This window comes from Lemur catta, chromosome 6 (genome assembly GCF_020740605.2).
Source record: "Lemur catta isolate mLemCat1 chromosome 6, mLemCat1.pri, whole genome shotgun sequence".
Classification (NCBI taxonomy): Eukaryota; Metazoa; Chordata; class Mammalia; order Primates; family Lemuridae; genus Lemur; species Lemur catta.
This window is the reverse complement of record NC_059133.1, coordinates 17,189,239-17,206,856: the sequence shown is the minus strand read 5'-3', so window position 1 is coordinate 17,206,856 and position 17,618 is coordinate 17,189,239. Positions and strand designations below refer to the sequence as shown.

Genomic DNA, 17,618 nt, shown 5'->3' with positions numbered 1-17,618 from the left:
GCGAGTTCCCATTGGGTACAGTGGGTGCGTGGTGCAGCACGATTGGTGGGTTCGTGTTTCCCGTCCCCCGCCCTCGAGAAGTGGGGGTGAAAAGCGGCCAGACCTGCTTGGGGTGTAGTGGGCGGACCGCGCGGCTTGAGGTGTGAGGATTGCAGCCCACGAGTGGGGGGGTGGAGGCGGCTCCTGCGATCAAAGGGGATTTGAGACTCACCGGCCGCACGCCATGAGGGCCCTGTGGGTGCTAGGTCTCTGCTGCGTCCTCCTGACCTTTGGTGAGTGATCCTGGAGGAGTGGACGCCCCCCCTCCTCAAGCGCGGCGGCTTCTCGAAGGTTCTGGGGGCGTTCAGCCTGGGAGGGGGATACCACGGCCTGCGGTGGGCCAAGAGGGGGGCATTGCCTTTCCTCGAAAGAGGTTTGGGGGATTATGTTTATTCTCGTCTTGTTCTAGAAAGAAAAAAAAGAGAGAGCGAAGTCATTTAAGTCCCCGGCTGATCTAATAGTATTGAGCCCGGAGGTCTCAGCGACCTCGGGGTGGGGCTTCTCTTGGCCCTGGCTCCCCCGGGAGCTTTGCGGGTGCCCCTGCCGGAGGACTTTTGTCAGCCTCCGCAACCCTTGGCTTGGGGACCCCCGCCCCCAGTCTTCCGACTCCTCGTGTGCGCGTTTCCTTTCTTAGATGCCGGTCTCAGGAACGTGAGGCCCTGGACCAGCAGAATGGCAGTGTCAGCGTGTTTGATTCAGTTTGCTCGAGCTCGGTCCTTAACATCTCTTCCTCCTTCTCAGGACTCTGGGCCCAATTTCAGTTCCCCTCGCCAGAGGTTGCACAAACTCTATTTGTGTTCCGACTTGTGATAACGAAGGTCCAAGTTTTGGCTTGGTCAGTTGGGACGCCGTGTCTCGGAGCCTGTGCGCAACACGTGTGGGTGTAAAAGAGGCCTGGTATCGTCTGCTAAGCGTTATTTATAACGGATAGGAGGGGCACTGTTTAGAAGTGATGGCTGTCTCCGTATTTCGGAACCTACTGGGGAACCTCAGCATCTGAACTTAAAGAGGAAATGTGCTGTGTTGGGTTTACATTGAGTCTTTAAGCCAGTGAGTCCATTCTTCCATCCCCACCTCCCATATATACCAACTGAATTCTGCAACCCTTAACCTTACCCTATTTGATCATATTCCTTCGAAGCAACAATGTTTAAGAGTTTTCTGGTGTTAAATTTCCTTCAGGGTCTGCCAGAGCTGATGATGAAGTCGACGTGGATGGTACAGTAGAAGAGGATCTGGGTAAAAGTAGAGAAGGCTCAAGGACGGATGATGAAGTAGTGCAGAGGTTGGTGTTCGTTTGAAACTATGCAGATTAACGCTGTGAGTTACAATAGCTTATTTTACATCTGTTCTCCAAAGGTCCAGGTAAAGTGTAACACTCTATTTAAATACCTAACAAATGGTCAGAGAAAAATGGTAGGGGTGGTTAGTTATGTGCATACATAAGTAGCTTTTAACTTGCCCCTAGGAATGACTGATCATAATTGAATGAATTCCTTTTAAAACTATTTTGATATCTATATTGCAGAGTACTAGCGCTGTAAACTTGCTTAAGACCTTTAAGTTGGTTTTGTGTTCCTTAAGTGTGTACACTTAGTAACTTTAAAAGGGAGGTTTCTGTCAGTTGAAAAGTATTTTAAAATTTGGCCTCTTAGAACTTACAATTTTGAAGTCTTTACCATGGAGCATAAATAAGTGTGACATTGGTTTTTAGTGGGTTTATTTTTCAGCAATTTTAAGAACCAAGTATTTCCAACTCTGGGTTGATAGATTAGTAATATTTTATAAAGATTTCCATTTTAACCCTCAAGACAATCTTCAGAGGCCACTTGTGCTCTCATCATGCTTTCATCACAACCCTCTATTTTTGAAGAGAACTAAGCAATACAGTATCTGCTTATCTAACTGATTTCCTTAGAGAGGAAGAAGCTATTCAATTGGATGGATTAAATGCATCACAAATAAGAGAACTTAGAGAGAAATCTGAAAAGTTTGCCTTCCAAGCTGAAGTTAACAGGATGATGAAACTTATCATCAATTCGTTGTATAAAAATAAAGAGGTAAGCAACACGTGGTTAGGGTAATATTTTGTCTGTGTATAGTGGCGTACTTGTTTACTTTCATAGTAAATTAAGTAAAATAAAGTAACTTAGTAATTCCAAGTAAGAAGTTAACAAAGTTTAAATACTCAATATGTATGAGAATTGCTATTATAGATGCTTATGGCAGGAGGGACGTTAGACATTTTCCTCTCTCTTTCCTTTTCCCTCCAAATAGTCCATGGTCTGCTAGATAGTTGCGAGTCTTAAGCAGTGGTCCCCAACCTTTCTGGCACTGGGGACCAGTTTCATGGAAGACAATTTTCTCATGGGGGGTACGGGGGTAAGGGTGGAATGGCGAGTGATGGGGAGCAGCTGTAAATACAGATGAAGCTTCATGGGATTGGGGATGAAGGTCTTAAGGACAGTCACATAAACTATTATAAACTAAGCTTCATGTATTGCATGCCTAAAGATCATTGATAGAAGAATAGAATAGTATTGCCACTCTTAACAGTTCAGGTATCTCTGATAGTTGCTGCAGTGCTTTGTGTAAGGCACTGTGCTTCCTTTACCTCAAGAGCAAAGCTACTCCTTTACTGTAAGAAGTCTTATTCCTTAAAGAGTGCTTTTCCCAGGTATAGAGGAGAAATAAAATGGGATTGACAGTAAATTCAATGTCTTATGTATTTTGAGGCTAATTCAAGTGTATTAAATCTGGCTTGCATTTAGATTTTCCTGAGAGAACTGATTTCAAATGCTTCTGATGCTTTAGATAAGATAAGGCTAATATCACTCACTGATGAAAATGCTCTTTCTGGGAATGAGGAACTAACAGTCAAAATTAAGGTAAGTATAAAATAAATTTTCTTTTAAAGAAGAAGTACCCTAAAAGATAGGGAATCCATATCAGTCAAGATAGGTTAGGTTATATTGCAGTAACATGCAACTCCCAGTGAGACTTGGGAGTCAGCAAACCAGCCTGTGGGCCAAATCTGACTTTGTCTGTTTTATAAATACACAGCCATGCCCATTTGTTTGTATAGTATCTATGACTGCTTTTATGCTACAATGGCAGAGTTGAGTCATTGTGACAGATCCTATGTCTCAGAAAGCCTAAAAAATTTACTATCCGGTCATTTAAAGAAAAAGTTTGCCAGCCACTGGCTTAAATCAATCACAGGTTGCCTGCAGCCTTTCCTCTGCCTCATCTTCATGCCAGGACACAGGCATGAGCAGCCATCTGGAGTGTAGCTGGTTGCCATGGTGCAGAGAGAGCTTGGAGGGTCTCATACCAGTTAAGGGCTCAGCCTGAAAGCTGCACTCATAGCTCCCACTTGTGACTCCTTGGCCAGAACTAGTCACATGGCCTCACCCACCCATACGTGGAAGAAGTGTAAGATGTTCCTGAAGGGTGGAGAGCCAGGAGTATTCAGTGAAGAACATTAACGATCACCACCAATTCCAAATGCAGGAATCATTCAGGCTCTTTTGTTTTTAATCAAAGAAATAGGCAAGACATAAAATTCTATTTTTCTTGAATTTTTTCTTTAAAAATTACTTGTTTTATTTAGATCAGTCTCTGCTTTTTGACATTTAGACCAGTCTGCCATTTGGTATTGATACTTTCTCAAATAGACCAAATACTTTAAGATGTGCACTTTCTGAGAAGACCACGAGATACTATATAGAGGAAAACATTTCAGTTTAGTTTTCTATATTCAAATTGATGGGCCCAAAGCTGGCAGTTTCTTGGTATATAGCTCAATATTTGCTTGACATAGTGTGAGTATCAAACAAATATAATTATCTGGTTCTTGTCTTTTAGTGTGACAAGGAGAAGAACCTGCTGCATGTTACAGACACTGGGGTAGGAATGACCAGGGAAGAGTTGGTGAAAAACCTTGGTACCATAGCCAAATCTGGGACAAGCGAGTTTTTAAACAAAATGACTGAAGCGCAAGAAGATGGCCAGTCAACTTCTGAATTGATTGGCCAGTTTGGTGTTGGTTTCTATTCTGCCTTCCTTGTAGCAGATAAGGTTATTGTCACATCAAAACACAACAATGATACCCAGCACATCTGGGAATCTGACTCCAATGAATTTTCTGTAATTGCTGACCCAAGAGGAAACACTCTAGGACGGGGAACAACAATTACGTGAGTATTACTGGTTTTTAATAAGAATTAATAGCTCTAGTGAGGATCTTGACTCTCTAGTTCTGGTTCTCTCGAGTAAATGACTTAGTCTGGGCCTTAATTGTCTTGCCTACAAAATGAGGAAACAACTGTTCTCATCACTTGAAGAAATATTTGAGGACTTGCAAAGGACCAGGCACAAAGATTTGTGATTGCTGCTGTACGTGGAGGGCATAAAGTGGGAAGTGTTAGCTCTCCCAGGGGAGAAGGCAAATTGGAGGCCTCACAGAGGAGAGAGGGGGCTTAGTCAGTTTTCCAGGTTAGAAAAGCACTTCAAGTCTCTGGAGCACCCTGGATAAGGCATGGAGGCACAGCATGTTCACAGGATTAAAGGAATTCTCAGTTGGTGGCAGTTGATAGAATTTGAACTTTTTAAAAGATTTCTGAAGGTGACGTGTAGGGTGGCAGGACTGTATGAGAGGCGACTTTGGGTGACTATTCAAAATCTTTGGTAGCAACCAGGGCTGAGGTGGCTTGAGAGAACGAGGTAGAGAGATAAAGGGCTTAAAAAAAAGTTATTGAAAGTTATGAAAGCTCTTTCCTAGAAAATGTCTCATTTGAGAATAGTTAAAAACTATTGAATTTGTATTGGAATTCCTTTTAAGCCAAAAACTGTATGGATTAGACAGATCTTATATCCTATAGTATCTCTTGGTGCTTTTCATACTGTGAAGTAGAGTGGGAAGCTTTTTGCCTTTTTCAAAAATAATACCATCTTGGAGATAAGGGCATTCCATTTCAGAGGTCAAATGACTTGCCAAGTCATTAAGAAAATGTGCCTACAGCTTTGATTTTTTTTTTTTTTCTTAAAACAATTTTCTCAACATATAGGCTTTTAAATCTTGAAGTATGAAAGAAGTGTATCTATCATTTTGACGAATTTTCTTCATTCTAGAAGGTGACATTTCCTGTCTTCATTGTCACAGATGTTTTTTAAATGAAGACTAATTAGATGACTGCATTTTAGTACTTTTGCTAATTTATTGTTCCCAGTTTACCTTTTTCTGCCTTTGTTAATAACATTCACATCTCCAGGTCTCATCTGGAGGCATCGCTGAGAGTTATACTTGGGTGTTCTCTTTTTAAGACACTGTGCTAGGTGTTGGGGAGGATAGGTAAACTATTCCTACAGAAACAGATTGAAAATGATGTCCCAAGAGGTGTTAATGTCTTAGGGTGCTAAGAGACAAGTGCAATTACCTGGATATAAGCTCCGTGAAGATAAACGTTCTATTGGCAGCTCCATTCTCAGAGCCTGACACTTAAATAGCAGATATTTATGTGAATGAATAAGGATAATTGGGACAATTTCATGCAGGTAGCATGGGTAGTTGATCATAAATGAAACTTTACAACAGGTTCTGCTTTCCTTGGGCAAAATTGCCCTTTTTCTTCAAGTCCTCCGACCCCACCATTGGCTTGTCAGATACTCATGTGAGTGCTTATTATGTGCTAGGGTCAGGACTACAGTGGAGAATAAGACAGATGTAGCCCCTTCTTTCACACAAGGCTCATTCTAGTGAGGAAGAAACACAGGAAGTAATTTCAGAGTGACAAGTGCTAGAAAGGAAGCTAAGGCACACCTCCCTACTTTTTCGAGGAAGGGGCATCAGAAGGCCTTTCTAAAATAGTGATGTTGGGTTCAGATATCCTAGGCAGCAAGCACAGTGTATATGAAGATCCAGAAGTGAGAGGGTATGGCCCATCGGAGGAACTGAAAATCAAGCATGACCAAAGGAAAAAGAAAGGAGAGAAGGCAAGGAAGTGACAAGGTCAAGATCATGCTTTATTATTTGACTTTATCCTATATTTGACCAATAAAATAGAAGCATCAGACAGTTCAGTTTCATACTTCTCTTCCTAACCCTAAATTAGCTACTGCTTTACCCTTATAAGAGATTTTGTGAGGATTAAATGAGATCATGAAATTGGCATCTGATAAGTGTTAACTGATATAATTATGTCTGTCCTCCTACTACAGTGAAGAGGTGTCCTACGTTTTTTTCCGTAAAGCTGATCTCTCTGCTTCTGATCTGTTGTCTGATTCTATCTCCTCAGAGGCTGAGCATAACTTAGTTGCTTTCCCCATCTTTCAGCCTTTCCCTCACGCCTCACTCTCCCCTCCCTCGATGTGTCAATGTTCAAGTCTCTGGGGGAGGAAAGAAAGGCAGGTAGTGCCATGCCCCCTTCCACTTTCTCTTTCTCTCCCTTCTTACAGTTGAACTTGAAAAGTGTGCTTGCCTTTGCTTTGCTACTTCACCTTCTGTTCACACCTCAGCCCAGCTCAGTCTATTTTTTAATTTATCCACCTTTCTCTCTTTTTTTAATTTTTTAAAATTTCTTGTAGAGATGAGGTCACACATCTACCCAGTACCTAGCTTCCATGAGCATGCATGTCTTTTTTTTATTTCCTTTGCTCATTTCTTTTTTTTTTTTTTTTTTTAACAGTCTTGCTCTGTTGGCCCAGAATAGAGTGCCATGGTATCAGCATAGTTCACAGCAACCTCAAACCCTGGGCTCAAGCAATCCTCCTTCCTCAGCCTCCTGAGTAGCTAGGACTACAGGCGGATGCCACCTTGCCTTACTAATTTTTTCTACTTTTAGTAGAGACAGGATCTTGCTCTTGTTCAGGCTAGTCTCGACTCCTGGCGTCAAATGATCCTCCCACCTCGGCCTCCCAGAATGCTAGTATTACAGCATGAACCTTTGCCCATTTCTTAAATGTTGATATTCTCATTCTCTAAAAGTTCATTTTCAGCCCTTTTCTCATCATCCGTGTGTTCCTCGTGCATTCTTATCCACTGCCATGGCCTCAGGTTCCATCTCTGTTTCTTGAATGTACATTCTTAATCTAGATCAGGAATCAGCAAACCTTTTCTTAAAGGGCCAGCTAGTAAATACTTTAAACTTGTGGGCTATATGATCTGTCCCAACACTGTTTTAGCTTGAAAGCAGCCATAGATAATAAAAGATGTATCCCAGTAAAATTTCCAGTGGGTGCCAGCTACAGTTTGTTGACCCCTTGTCTAGATCTCTCTACTGGGCTCTATACTCATGGATCTAATTGCCTTTTAAATACCTCTACCTAATATGTCTAACCATACTTATCGGGGACCCAGACATCAAGGTAGGGACTACCTGCTGTGCTTAAGAGTAGGTTGCGATTTGTCATTTTTAACTGGTGGAGGAGAGGTTTGCAGAGGGCAGTAGGAAAGAAGAGTAAGCAGTGCTACCATTCTCAGTGTTGAGACTATGTACACTAGCACTGTCCAGTGTGGCAGCCACATGCGACTATTGAATACTTGGAATGTGGCAGTGCAATGTGAAGCTGAACTGTAAATTTTATTAAATGGTCCTAAGTGCCTGGTAGCTACCATTTTGGATAGTACGGATATAAACACTAATTCAGATTAATGTCCTTTTTTTCTTAAGGAACACGTTTTTATGAGGGATAGTTATCTACAATAATCACTAGATTTCTAGAATAACAATAAAAGCTATGAAAGTACATATAATTTCATCTTACTCCAGAATATTTCAGTGCTTTCTCACCTTGAGAAATGAAAAACCCCAACATACTCAGAAGGCCGGGAGCATTTTCTATTTCTACTTGAAACTAAGGATATGCTCTACTTGAGGGAATGCAAGGAAGATTCTTCCCATTACCATATCTATATGTGGTATATTCAGCTCACAGACCCTTTTTGGTGATGGAGAGTTCTTAACATGACTGGTGGGAACATCTTGGATTACACAATGCTGGCTATTATCAAGGTATTTAAAATTCATAATCAAATCTTCTAAATGTTGAGTGTCTCTAAATATCTTATTTTCCTTGCAGGCTTGTCTTAAAAGAAGAAGCATCTGACTACCTTGAGTTGGATACAATTAAAAATCTCGTCAAAAAATATTCACAGTTCATAAATTTTCCTATTTATGTATGGAGCAGCAAGGTAAGTCTGTGTTGATAAGAACTTATATGTATTACCTTGGTCTGTATTTAAACGTTTAACACTAACAGAATAAAAGCTCAATGTGGTTCTTTCACTTAAGGATACTTTCTAGGTTTTCTCTGAAAGACATACTTTTTTTGAGCTGTAATATTATTTCATAGTCTATAGACAAAATCAGAATTGTTAAATGAGTTTAACTGTGATTTTACTTTCTACTTCAACAGACTGAAACTGTCGAGGAGCCCATGGAAGAAGAAGAAGCAGCAAAAGAAGAAAAAGAAGACTCTGATGATGAAGCTGCAGTAGAAGAAGAAGAAGAAGAAAAGAAACCAAAAACTAAAAAAGTAAGTCTGGGTCACCTTGTTGCTTAAATGTTGTTTAAGATACATGGGGAAAAAACCCAGGAAAAGCGAAGCATGCACAGGCTGATCTTCAGTTCTTAAAGTTTTACTTTTTCCAGGTGGTAAGTCCATACGACCAGTTTTGAAAACAAGACCTTCGTTTTTATATTGTCCTCCTCTAGAAACATTTAATTAAGTAGCAAACCCAGGTTATTTTTATGAAGAGTCTCCCGACTTGTAAATTTTGCCTAGGACTGGTGGCTTATGTGTTTTGAATTGTAAGATCTTAAAAAGCTTTGTAAATGCTCTTGTCCTTTTATCATGTAGAGATTAACTATAAAAATAGTTCTCTGGCTTGCTCAGGTAGAGTAAGAAGTATTGGGGTGGTTGTTAGGAATATTTACTGTAAAATGTTGGATTTAAGTCATGAAATATGAGTAAGTATATCTAACCAACAATTATGTTGAAGAAATATTTTAGCTAGTTAAATATCAATGAAGAAAAACTTAATTGGCTTTTTATCAGTTTTAATGTTAACCAGCTGTCTTTTTTTGTATTAAATATTGAGAGAAACACTTTGCTTTTAAATTTTTGATCCAATTAGCAGGAACCATACTAGACAACAGGTATCCTTTAGTGCTTTTCACATTCTTGTGAAATCTGCTGAAGCTATGGTTACTGCTAGTAACTGTGGATGAATGCTGAGAAAGACTAATCAAATACTACAACTTCAGGTTGAAAAAACTGTCTGGGATTGGGAACTTATGAACGATATCAAACCAATATGGCAGAGACCATCAAAAGAAGTAGAAGAAGATGAATATAAAGCTTTCTACAAATCATTTTCAAAGGTAAATATTAAGAATTCCCTAGCTTCAGGTTATTAATGAGTAGACAAAATATCACCCTATTAGTTTAGTAGAATATGGTATGTAACCGTGAATGATACGGTCAATCTTCATTTTTTCCCACTGAGAACACTGAAAAAAGACCTTTAGGCCAACTGTAATATGTCTGCTTCTAAGAATATAGATAAAATAGTCATGTATCAAATTAAAATATAATTTATTGACTTAATCAAAATTAAAATCCCATTTAAATTTCATATGAACTTTTGAGATGAGCATCTCACTAGAAGCTGGTCTTTGAGAGTAATTGGTTTCCAGGACACATCCTTTTTACTTCAGTTGAATTATTACACTCAACTATTTCAAAGTTGCAGTGGTTATTAGAATTGATGCTGGCTCTTGGTTAATATGATAATGAAACATTACAAAACAAAAATGTTTAAAATGGTTTTATGACTGTTTAAAGACACTTGGTTTCCTTTTTAATTTTTTGTATTTTGTAATATGTATATGTATTTTTTTAATTATTCGGAGGAGTCTGTAGGCTTTAGCAGATTGCCAAGGCATTTGTGTTACAAAAAAAGATTATGAACCTCCTACATAGGTAGATGTTTGATTTCCACCACAAAACCCATAAAACATGAAATCAAGTTGCTTAATGGCTTTAATCTTTAAAGAACTTACTAACAACATTAAACATTCATTGTGAGATCCTGTGCCTAAGAATAATTTCTAAATCTGTGTTTCCTTGCCTTTTTGGCAAAAGAGAGGGATTCGGTTGTATTTATTTTTTTTACTGATCCCTTCTTTAACTTTGTAACTCTTAAGAATCTAAAACTGGCATTGATTAAGGTTGTTTCAAGTTAATGTTTTCCCAAACAGCATTTTATACAAGTAATAGAATACTTTAATGGATTTAGCATAGCTAGATAAAACTTAAGATTCTATGACTGTATTTGTTCTTACTCTTTATTCCATATCCTTTAAATTTCAACTCTTGAAACTGCCTTGTTTCTGTCTCCACTTTTACTTCCGTGAACTCTAAAGCCTAGTGTATAAACTTACTTTCATATAAATAAGGTAGCTGTATTTATTAGAACTATAATGTGAGCCACATATGTGATTTAAAATTTTTTTAGAAGCCATATTAAAAATTAGAACAGGTGAAATCAATTTTAGTAATGTAATCATTTAACCTAACATACCTAGAATGGTATTATTTCAACATGTAATCAATATAAAGATGAATAATGAAACATTTTACTTTTCTTTCCTTTTTTTTAATTTGTACTATGTCTTCAAAATGTATTTTACACTTAACAGCACATCTCAGTTTAGACTAGCCACATTTCAGGTGCTCAGTAGCCATGTGTAGATACAGTAATGGATAATGCAGATCTAGGGAATTTCTGACTTTCATGCTTCATAGGTATTTACACACCTTTTTATATCCATGGAAGAAATGTGTTAAGTATTTTTTGTAGTTCAGCAGTGTACTCATGAAGTATTGTATATAATTTTGTCATTTAGGCAGGGTGGTGGTTTAGGAAAACCTATTGTCTCACACATGTGGAACTTCATCCATCCTTCCCCGAGTTTAGGATAGAGTAATGTTATTGGCAGTCATCATCAAAACAACCATATCTAGCCAATCGTGGTCATTTCTTCTCTCCATGCCACCCCACTCTTCTTTTTTCTCTTTTTCTTTTTGTAAGGGAATTTTTTTTGTTAGTTAAACTAAATATGTACCACATAAGAAATTGCTTAGCCTTTATACTGCCTTTTTCCTGTGCCATTTGAGTGACTAAAATACCAGCTTTCCATAGGAAAGTGAAGACCCCATGGCTTATATTCACTTTACTGCTGAAGGGGAGGTTACCTTCAAATCAATTTTATTCGTACCGACATCTGCTCCACGTGGTCTATTTGATGAATATGGATCTAAGAAGAGCGATTACATTAAGGTGGGTTTTAAAGTAGTATAAACTGCATTTAAAATGTGAAAGTATAATTTCCATAAAGTGACTGGGTTTTTTTGGTCTCTCTTTAGCTGTATGTGCGCCGGGTATTCATCACAGATGATTTCCATGATATGATGCCCAAGTACCTTAATTTTGTCAAGGGTGTTGTAAGTATCTGAAGATTGAGAGAAGGGAGGCGTTGGAGTGGGGGTCTGGCAGTTTGGACTTTTTTGTTTGTTTTTCCAGTGTTTTTGTTGCTCACTGATTTTTCTTTTGCCATCTGAAGGTGGACTCCGATGATCTCCCGTTGAATGTTTCCCGTGAGACTCTTCAGCAACATAAACTGCTTAAGGTGAGTGTGTCTCCAGGAAGACTGGCCACTTTGCTCTTTGGGGTTCAGAGGGCAGGCTCCATTTGTGGAGGTACCAGATTTCGAGTCTAGTGCTTGACTCTTCAGATGAAGAACTTTCTTTCCCTCTGGGATTATCAGATCTTGAAAATCTGATTCTTTTTCCCTCCTACATTTAATAAAATATAAAACATTATTAAATGTTGGAGGGGGAAGAATCGGAGACAGAACTGTACAGTGAACACCCGTATAGCCCCACTGCCTGGTCCACAATTAACTTTTGTCATTTAGACCTTATCACAAAGCCACCCATTTTTCATTAAACCTTTTTCCCCCCAGTGCCTCCATAATAAGACTCGTTAGTTTTTTAATTTTAAAGTAGCCTATTTATTCCCTTAATTTAAATCCTAGAAAGAGTATCAGTGAGTTCTAAGGTTAGAATATAAACATTAAAGCAATCTTTTGGCTATTTCCACTGACAGTTTCAGCTCAGTCTGACATAGAAGTGCTTGCTTCACCATTCCCTGCTCCTTCATAAATGGCAATGACAACACCCTCTGTTTGCATCTTTCACCACTACTCCCCAGGTACCTTACATTCTCAAAAGTGAGATGAACTTCTGTAATTAGTTATTCTTTAATTTTGTTTAGGTGATTAGGAAGAAGCTTGTCCGTAAAACTCTGGACATGATCAAGAAGATTGCTGATGAGAAATACAATGATACTTTTTGGAAAGAGTTTGGTACTAACATCAAGCTTGGTGTGATTGAAGACCACTCGAATCGAACACGTCTTGCTAAACTTCTTAGATTCCAATCTTCTCATCATCCCACTGAGATCACTAGTCTAGATCAGTATGTGGAAAGAATGAAGGAAAAACAGGACAAAATTTACTTCATGGCTGGGTCCAGCAGAAAAGAGGTGAGATGAACTCCAACTATCAGGAATTCTGGCATACAGCTGGGGACTTACAGCCACCTCTTCAGGGGGAAAAAAAGGAAAACTTAATTGTATAACACATTAACTGCCATGTGAGTTGTATTTAACTCATGCTAGTTTTGAGCTTGGGGCCTTGTGAAGCATATGTAACTCACATGCCTCTTTACCCTGGGAGCCATGGGAACTAATTTTCAACTTGCATATAACTCATGCACAGAAAACAATTAAAAATAACATTTTTCATTAAATTAGAAAAGATCGTTTTGTTTTTGAAGTTTTTATTCTATTTTCATAATAAAACACTGTGGCCCCAAGAAAAAAATTTTGTTTTCTAGTGTGGCAGTCAATGTGATAACTGGAGTAGTTATGAGGCCTGGTCAGTCACGGACAGGAAAGTCACCTATATTTGCTGCACCTATTAATTCTTTACCTATAAAGTGGCATAGTTAATATTATATAAACATAGCTACTAAGATGAGCAACCATGCCAATGCTAGGCTTGGAAAACTGTTACTTCTCTTTATTTTGTAGGCTGAATCTTCTCCATTTGTTGAGCGACTTCTGAAAAAGGGCTATGAAGTTATTTACCTCACAGAACCTGTGGATGAATACTGCATTCAGGCCCTTCCTGAGTTTGATGGGAAGAGGTTTCAGAATGTTGCCAAGGAAGGAGTGAAATTTGATGAAAGTGAGAAAAGTAAGGAGAGTCGTGAAGCAATTGAGAAAGAATTTGAGCCTCTGCTCAACTGGATGAAAGATAAAGCCCTTAAGGACAAGGTATTCTTCTGGAAATTACAAATTGTGAAAATTTTAGCACCTGCATTTAAGAAAAAAAATTGTTTTGTCAGCAAATTAAACTGCAGCTGGTTATTTTGTAACCATTAAAATTATGAAGAACAATGTTTAATGATGTAGTTAAGTTATTGAGTGGAAGAACTTAAAATGTATGAAAGTAGTCTCTAGTTTAATATTGTTTTTGTAATAACTTTAGTTTTTACAGGTTAGATTTAAGTTTTATGTTCTTAAAAGTTGGTGTTTAAGTATTTCTAACTGAAAAATTCAGATTATGAAATGACAGTATCTCCTAAGAATTCCGAAACCTGAATGAAAGCCATTTTTCTGACTTGCACCTATGTTTATGATCTTAAGTAACAAAGTCTTAGAAAGCTGAAATAGAATTACTCAATGACCTTACCTGTGGATACCCATTTACACCTAACTTTTGATTTCTCATCCTAAGATTGAAAAGGCTGTGGTCTCTCAGCGCCTGACGGAGTCTCCGTGTGCTCTCGTGGCCAGCCAGTACGGATGGTCTGGCAACATGGAGAGAATCATGAAGGCTCAAGCTTACCAAACCGGCAAGGACATCTCCACAAAGTAAGCGTCCTGTGGAACGTCCCTGCCAGTGTGTTAGCTCTTGTGCATCTTTTGGAGATAATACCAGCTTCTATACAGAGGCTAATGTTGTTTTTAAATGTCCATCACTGTCTACTATAAGGTAGACAACTTGACAGAAGGATTTCTCCTACATTAGATTGATAAAGAGAAGGTTTTCAACTCATGATTTTATTGTTTTATAGTATTTTATGTATAAATGGAAATTTTCTTAATTTGTTATACATGTTATCTTTTGTATTAGATCATATGCCTGGCCTGGCATCTGAACATTTTACATTTTTAAATGTAATGGTTATATAGGTAAATGACAATAACATTTCTCAAATGACTTAAGTCTATTTTAAATCACAGTGCCCCCTGTGCATTAAATTATAGGTACCCAAACAGAATGTGCCACAAAGTAAAGGTTTGTAAAGGACTTGGGAGTTAAGTATTTTAACTCAAGAGCCAAGTATTATAGGTACAGGAGGTTTGGGTACCCTTTAAGAAATGAAATATTTTATGTCTTAATGTCACAGCAGTCTCCTTGAAAAAGCTTCTTCCCTGCTGTTATTCTCTCTTCCACTTGGAATATCTTCTTTCTGATATGCTACCTAGTCATCTTTTTTCCCCCAAGGCTTAGCTTAAGGATTTTTTTTTTCCTTCTTAAAGCCCTCACAAGTATAGTCTCCATTCTTGTCATAATTCCAAAACTCCATATATATAGAATGATGTCAGAATTGGCATTATCGCTCCCAATGTATAATGCATTTTAATATAAAATGCTAAAATGCTGCCTGTGTATGTCTTGTCTCAACTAGACTATAAATTCCAAGTGGAGAATAGTGTTCTGTGTGTCTGGTATCCCATTGCCACAATACAATAGCCATTCAAAACATGTCTACTTACTTACTTCAATATATTATCAACAGGAAGTTACCTTCCATTTAGCAAACATTGGAGCACTTACTGTGTCTATACCCTGATGGTCAAAAGTAGACACAGCTCCTGTCTCTGAAATTCAGAGTAGTCAAGATGACAAAGTCTCTAGTCCCAGATACTCGGGAGGCTGAGACGGGGATCGCTTGAGCCCAAGACTTTGAGGCTGTAATGCACTATGACTACATAAGTACAATCGTCCCTAGGTATACACAGGGCATTGGTTCTAGGTCCTCAAACCAAATTCTGTGTATACTCAAATCCCATAGTCTGCTGTACACAACCCACGTATACAAAAAGTCAGCCCTCTTGTACGTGTGATATTCCTGAGAGTACTTTATTTTCAATCTGAGTTTGATTTTGGATGGAGAACCTGCAGATATGGAGGGCCAACTGTATTTTTTGGAAAAAATTTACATATAAGTGGACTCTCAGAGTTCCAGCCTGTTCAAGAGTCAGCTTGAACATCTTGCTTTTTTTTTTTCCCAAGTGTTATTGTCTGTAATTATGAAAGAATAAGGGAAATATATGAACCTTAAAATTTGTTAATGTTTATTTTTACCCCTTAACAGTTACTATGCCAGTCAGAAGAAAACATTTGAGATTAATCCCAGACACCCACTGATCAGAGACATGCTTCGACGAATTAAGGTGAGTAATAAATACTACAGCAACCTTCTTGTCTTTGAATTTGAATACTTTGTATCTTTTAATGTTAATCAAGTGCATCTTCTTCCCTCTTAGGAAGATGAAGATGACAAAACAGTTTTGGACCTTGCTGTGGTTTTGTTTGAAACAGCAACACTTCGGTCAGGGTATCTCTTACCAGACACTAAAGCATATGGAGATAGAATAGAAAGAATGCTTCGCCTCAGTTTAAACATTGACCCTGATGCAAAGGTTTGTATCCCCAACCTTCCCACATAGGTTGGCTGGCTTTCTTTGTTTCTTTCTGTTCTTTCAGAATAGGTATCTCATGATTAAGTGATGTAGCTTTGCCTGATTTCTATTTTTGAAATAATTTTTTTGGACGTTTGAATCCCCATAGTGTCAGGCATTGCACTAAAAATTAATAAGAAGTTTCCCTTTCCTATCCTTTCATTTTTGCCTTTCTCCCTTTATTAGCTTGACTTCTAACTCTACTTAGAGGATTTGCTCTGTAGTTCTGAATAAACAGGAGTGATGTTAAGTATATTTTACGCATGTAAATGAGCAAAGTGAAAGTAGATCTAGGGCATTAATAGGCCCATAAATGTTGCCCTTAGGTGGAAGAAGAACCCGAAGAAGAACCTGAAGAAACAACAGAAGACACAACAGAAGACACAGAGCAAGACGACGAAGAAGAAATGGATGCAGGAACTGATGAAGAAGAACAAGATACAGCAAAGGTATATTAAATCAAGAATTAGACTTGCATTTTTAGTTCTTAAAAAGTTAGGCAGAGTTTTAGTTCTGGCGAAGGTAGGACTATGTAACTTAGAGAAGTTAGACCGTGAGCCTTAGACAAATCTGCCTTAAAATAGGTATCTATCTAATATCAAATTCAAAAGCTTGAGCAAATCACTTTTTCTCTTTAAAAAGTGTGTAATCTTATCACTTCCTTTATTTCCTCTATTTTAACCAGCCATTCTTTTGATGTTTTTAAACACTTTTCCTTTTGTTGGCCCACGGTGTTACTATATTCTTTGCAACTTGCTTCTGTGTTACTATATAGCAATATTAGACTAATTTAAATTTTGTATTTCTGTATTCAAGGACCATTGATCTTATTGGTGGGTTCTAACTTATTTTTGCAGATAAGCAAGGTGAAGTTGGCCTACACCCAAAATATTAGAAATAGGCTAGGCCCATTTAAAATTGTTTTTCCATACATAAAGCTTCTGTAAGCTAGGGTTTTTTCCTGCTGGCTTTTAATGTCTTCTGCTTTTTCTATTTTTGCAGGAATCTACAGCTGAAAAAGATGAATTGTAAATTATACTCTCACCATTTGGATCCTGTGTGGAGAGAGAATGTGAAATTTAAGTCATTTCTTTTGGGAGAGACTTGTTCTGGATGCTCCCCCAGTCCCCTTCTCCCCTGCACTGTAAAATGTTGGGATTGTGGGTCACAGGAAGAAGTGGGTTTTTTTAGTTGAATTTTTTTTAACATTCCTCATGAATGTAAATTTGTACTATTTAACTGACTATTCTTGGTGTAAAATCTTGTCATGTGTATAAAAATAAAAAAGATCCCAAATACTCGGTGTTTTGACTGTATTTTCATAATACATTGCCTAGGACTACCTGATAGTTTGCTGCTTTTTTTTTTTAATCATATGTCTTGGGTTCTTTCTTTTCCTTACAAAAGGGACTCATGCTTATCGAAGAAAAGTTTTTTAAAAAATCAAAGGTTGAGCTGGGCATGGTGGCTGGTAGTTGTAGTCCCAGCTACTTGGAAGGCTGGGACAGGAGGATTGTTTGAGCCCAAGAGTTCAAGGCTGTAGTGTGCTGTGATTGTGTTGCATTCCAGCCTGGGTTACAGTGAGACCTCAAAAAACCAAATGTTTGAGTTTAAAAATCAAAGATGTGAAAAATCTCCCATAGGGAGGAGAATCTTTCTTACAGAATTCCAAATAACACATAGTCCCCCACTCCAT

General features: G+C 38.2%; 1 protein-coding gene across 1 annotated transcript; it reads left to right on the top strand.

Annotated features, from left to right (window-relative positions):
* Positions 1 to 45: 45 nt before the first annotated feature.
* HSP90B1 (heat shock protein 90 beta family member 1) lies at positions 46 to 17,220 on the top strand. Its single transcript, XM_045553087.1, has 18 exons — positions 46 to 272; positions 1,222 to 1,324; positions 1,958 to 2,099; positions 2,811 to 2,927; positions 3,907 to 4,238; positions 8,119 to 8,230; positions 8,455 to 8,574; positions 9,306 to 9,422; positions 11,246 to 11,383; positions 11,470 to 11,547; positions 11,667 to 11,732; positions 12,380 to 12,649; positions 13,199 to 13,444; positions 13,908 to 14,044; positions 15,556 to 15,634; positions 15,728 to 15,883; positions 16,249 to 16,371; positions 16,925 to 17,220. The coding sequence occupies exons 1-18, from the start codon at positions 224 to 226 to the stop codon at positions 16,952 to 16,954; spliced, it is 2,415 nt and encodes an 804-aa protein (XP_045409043.1). The 5' UTR covers positions 46 to 223; the 3' UTR covers positions 16,955 to 17,220.
* The last annotated feature ends 398 nt before the right edge of the window (positions 17,221 to 17,618 follow it).

Excerpts from the sequence above, each read along its gene's own strand:
- HSP90B1 (XM_045553087.1), top strand. The coding sequence starts at position 224 with ATGAGGGCCCTGTGGGTGCTAGGTCTCTGCTGCGTCCTCCTGACCTTT. Across the intron at positions 4,239-8,118 it reads GGACGGGGAACAACAATTAC|GCTTGTCTTAAAAGAAGAAG; the intron begins GTGAGTATTACT and ends TTTTCCTTGCAG. Across the intron at positions 9,423-11,245 it reads TCTACAAATCATTTTCAAAG|GAAAGTGAAGACCCCATGGC; the intron begins GTAAATATTAAG and ends AGCTTTCCATAG.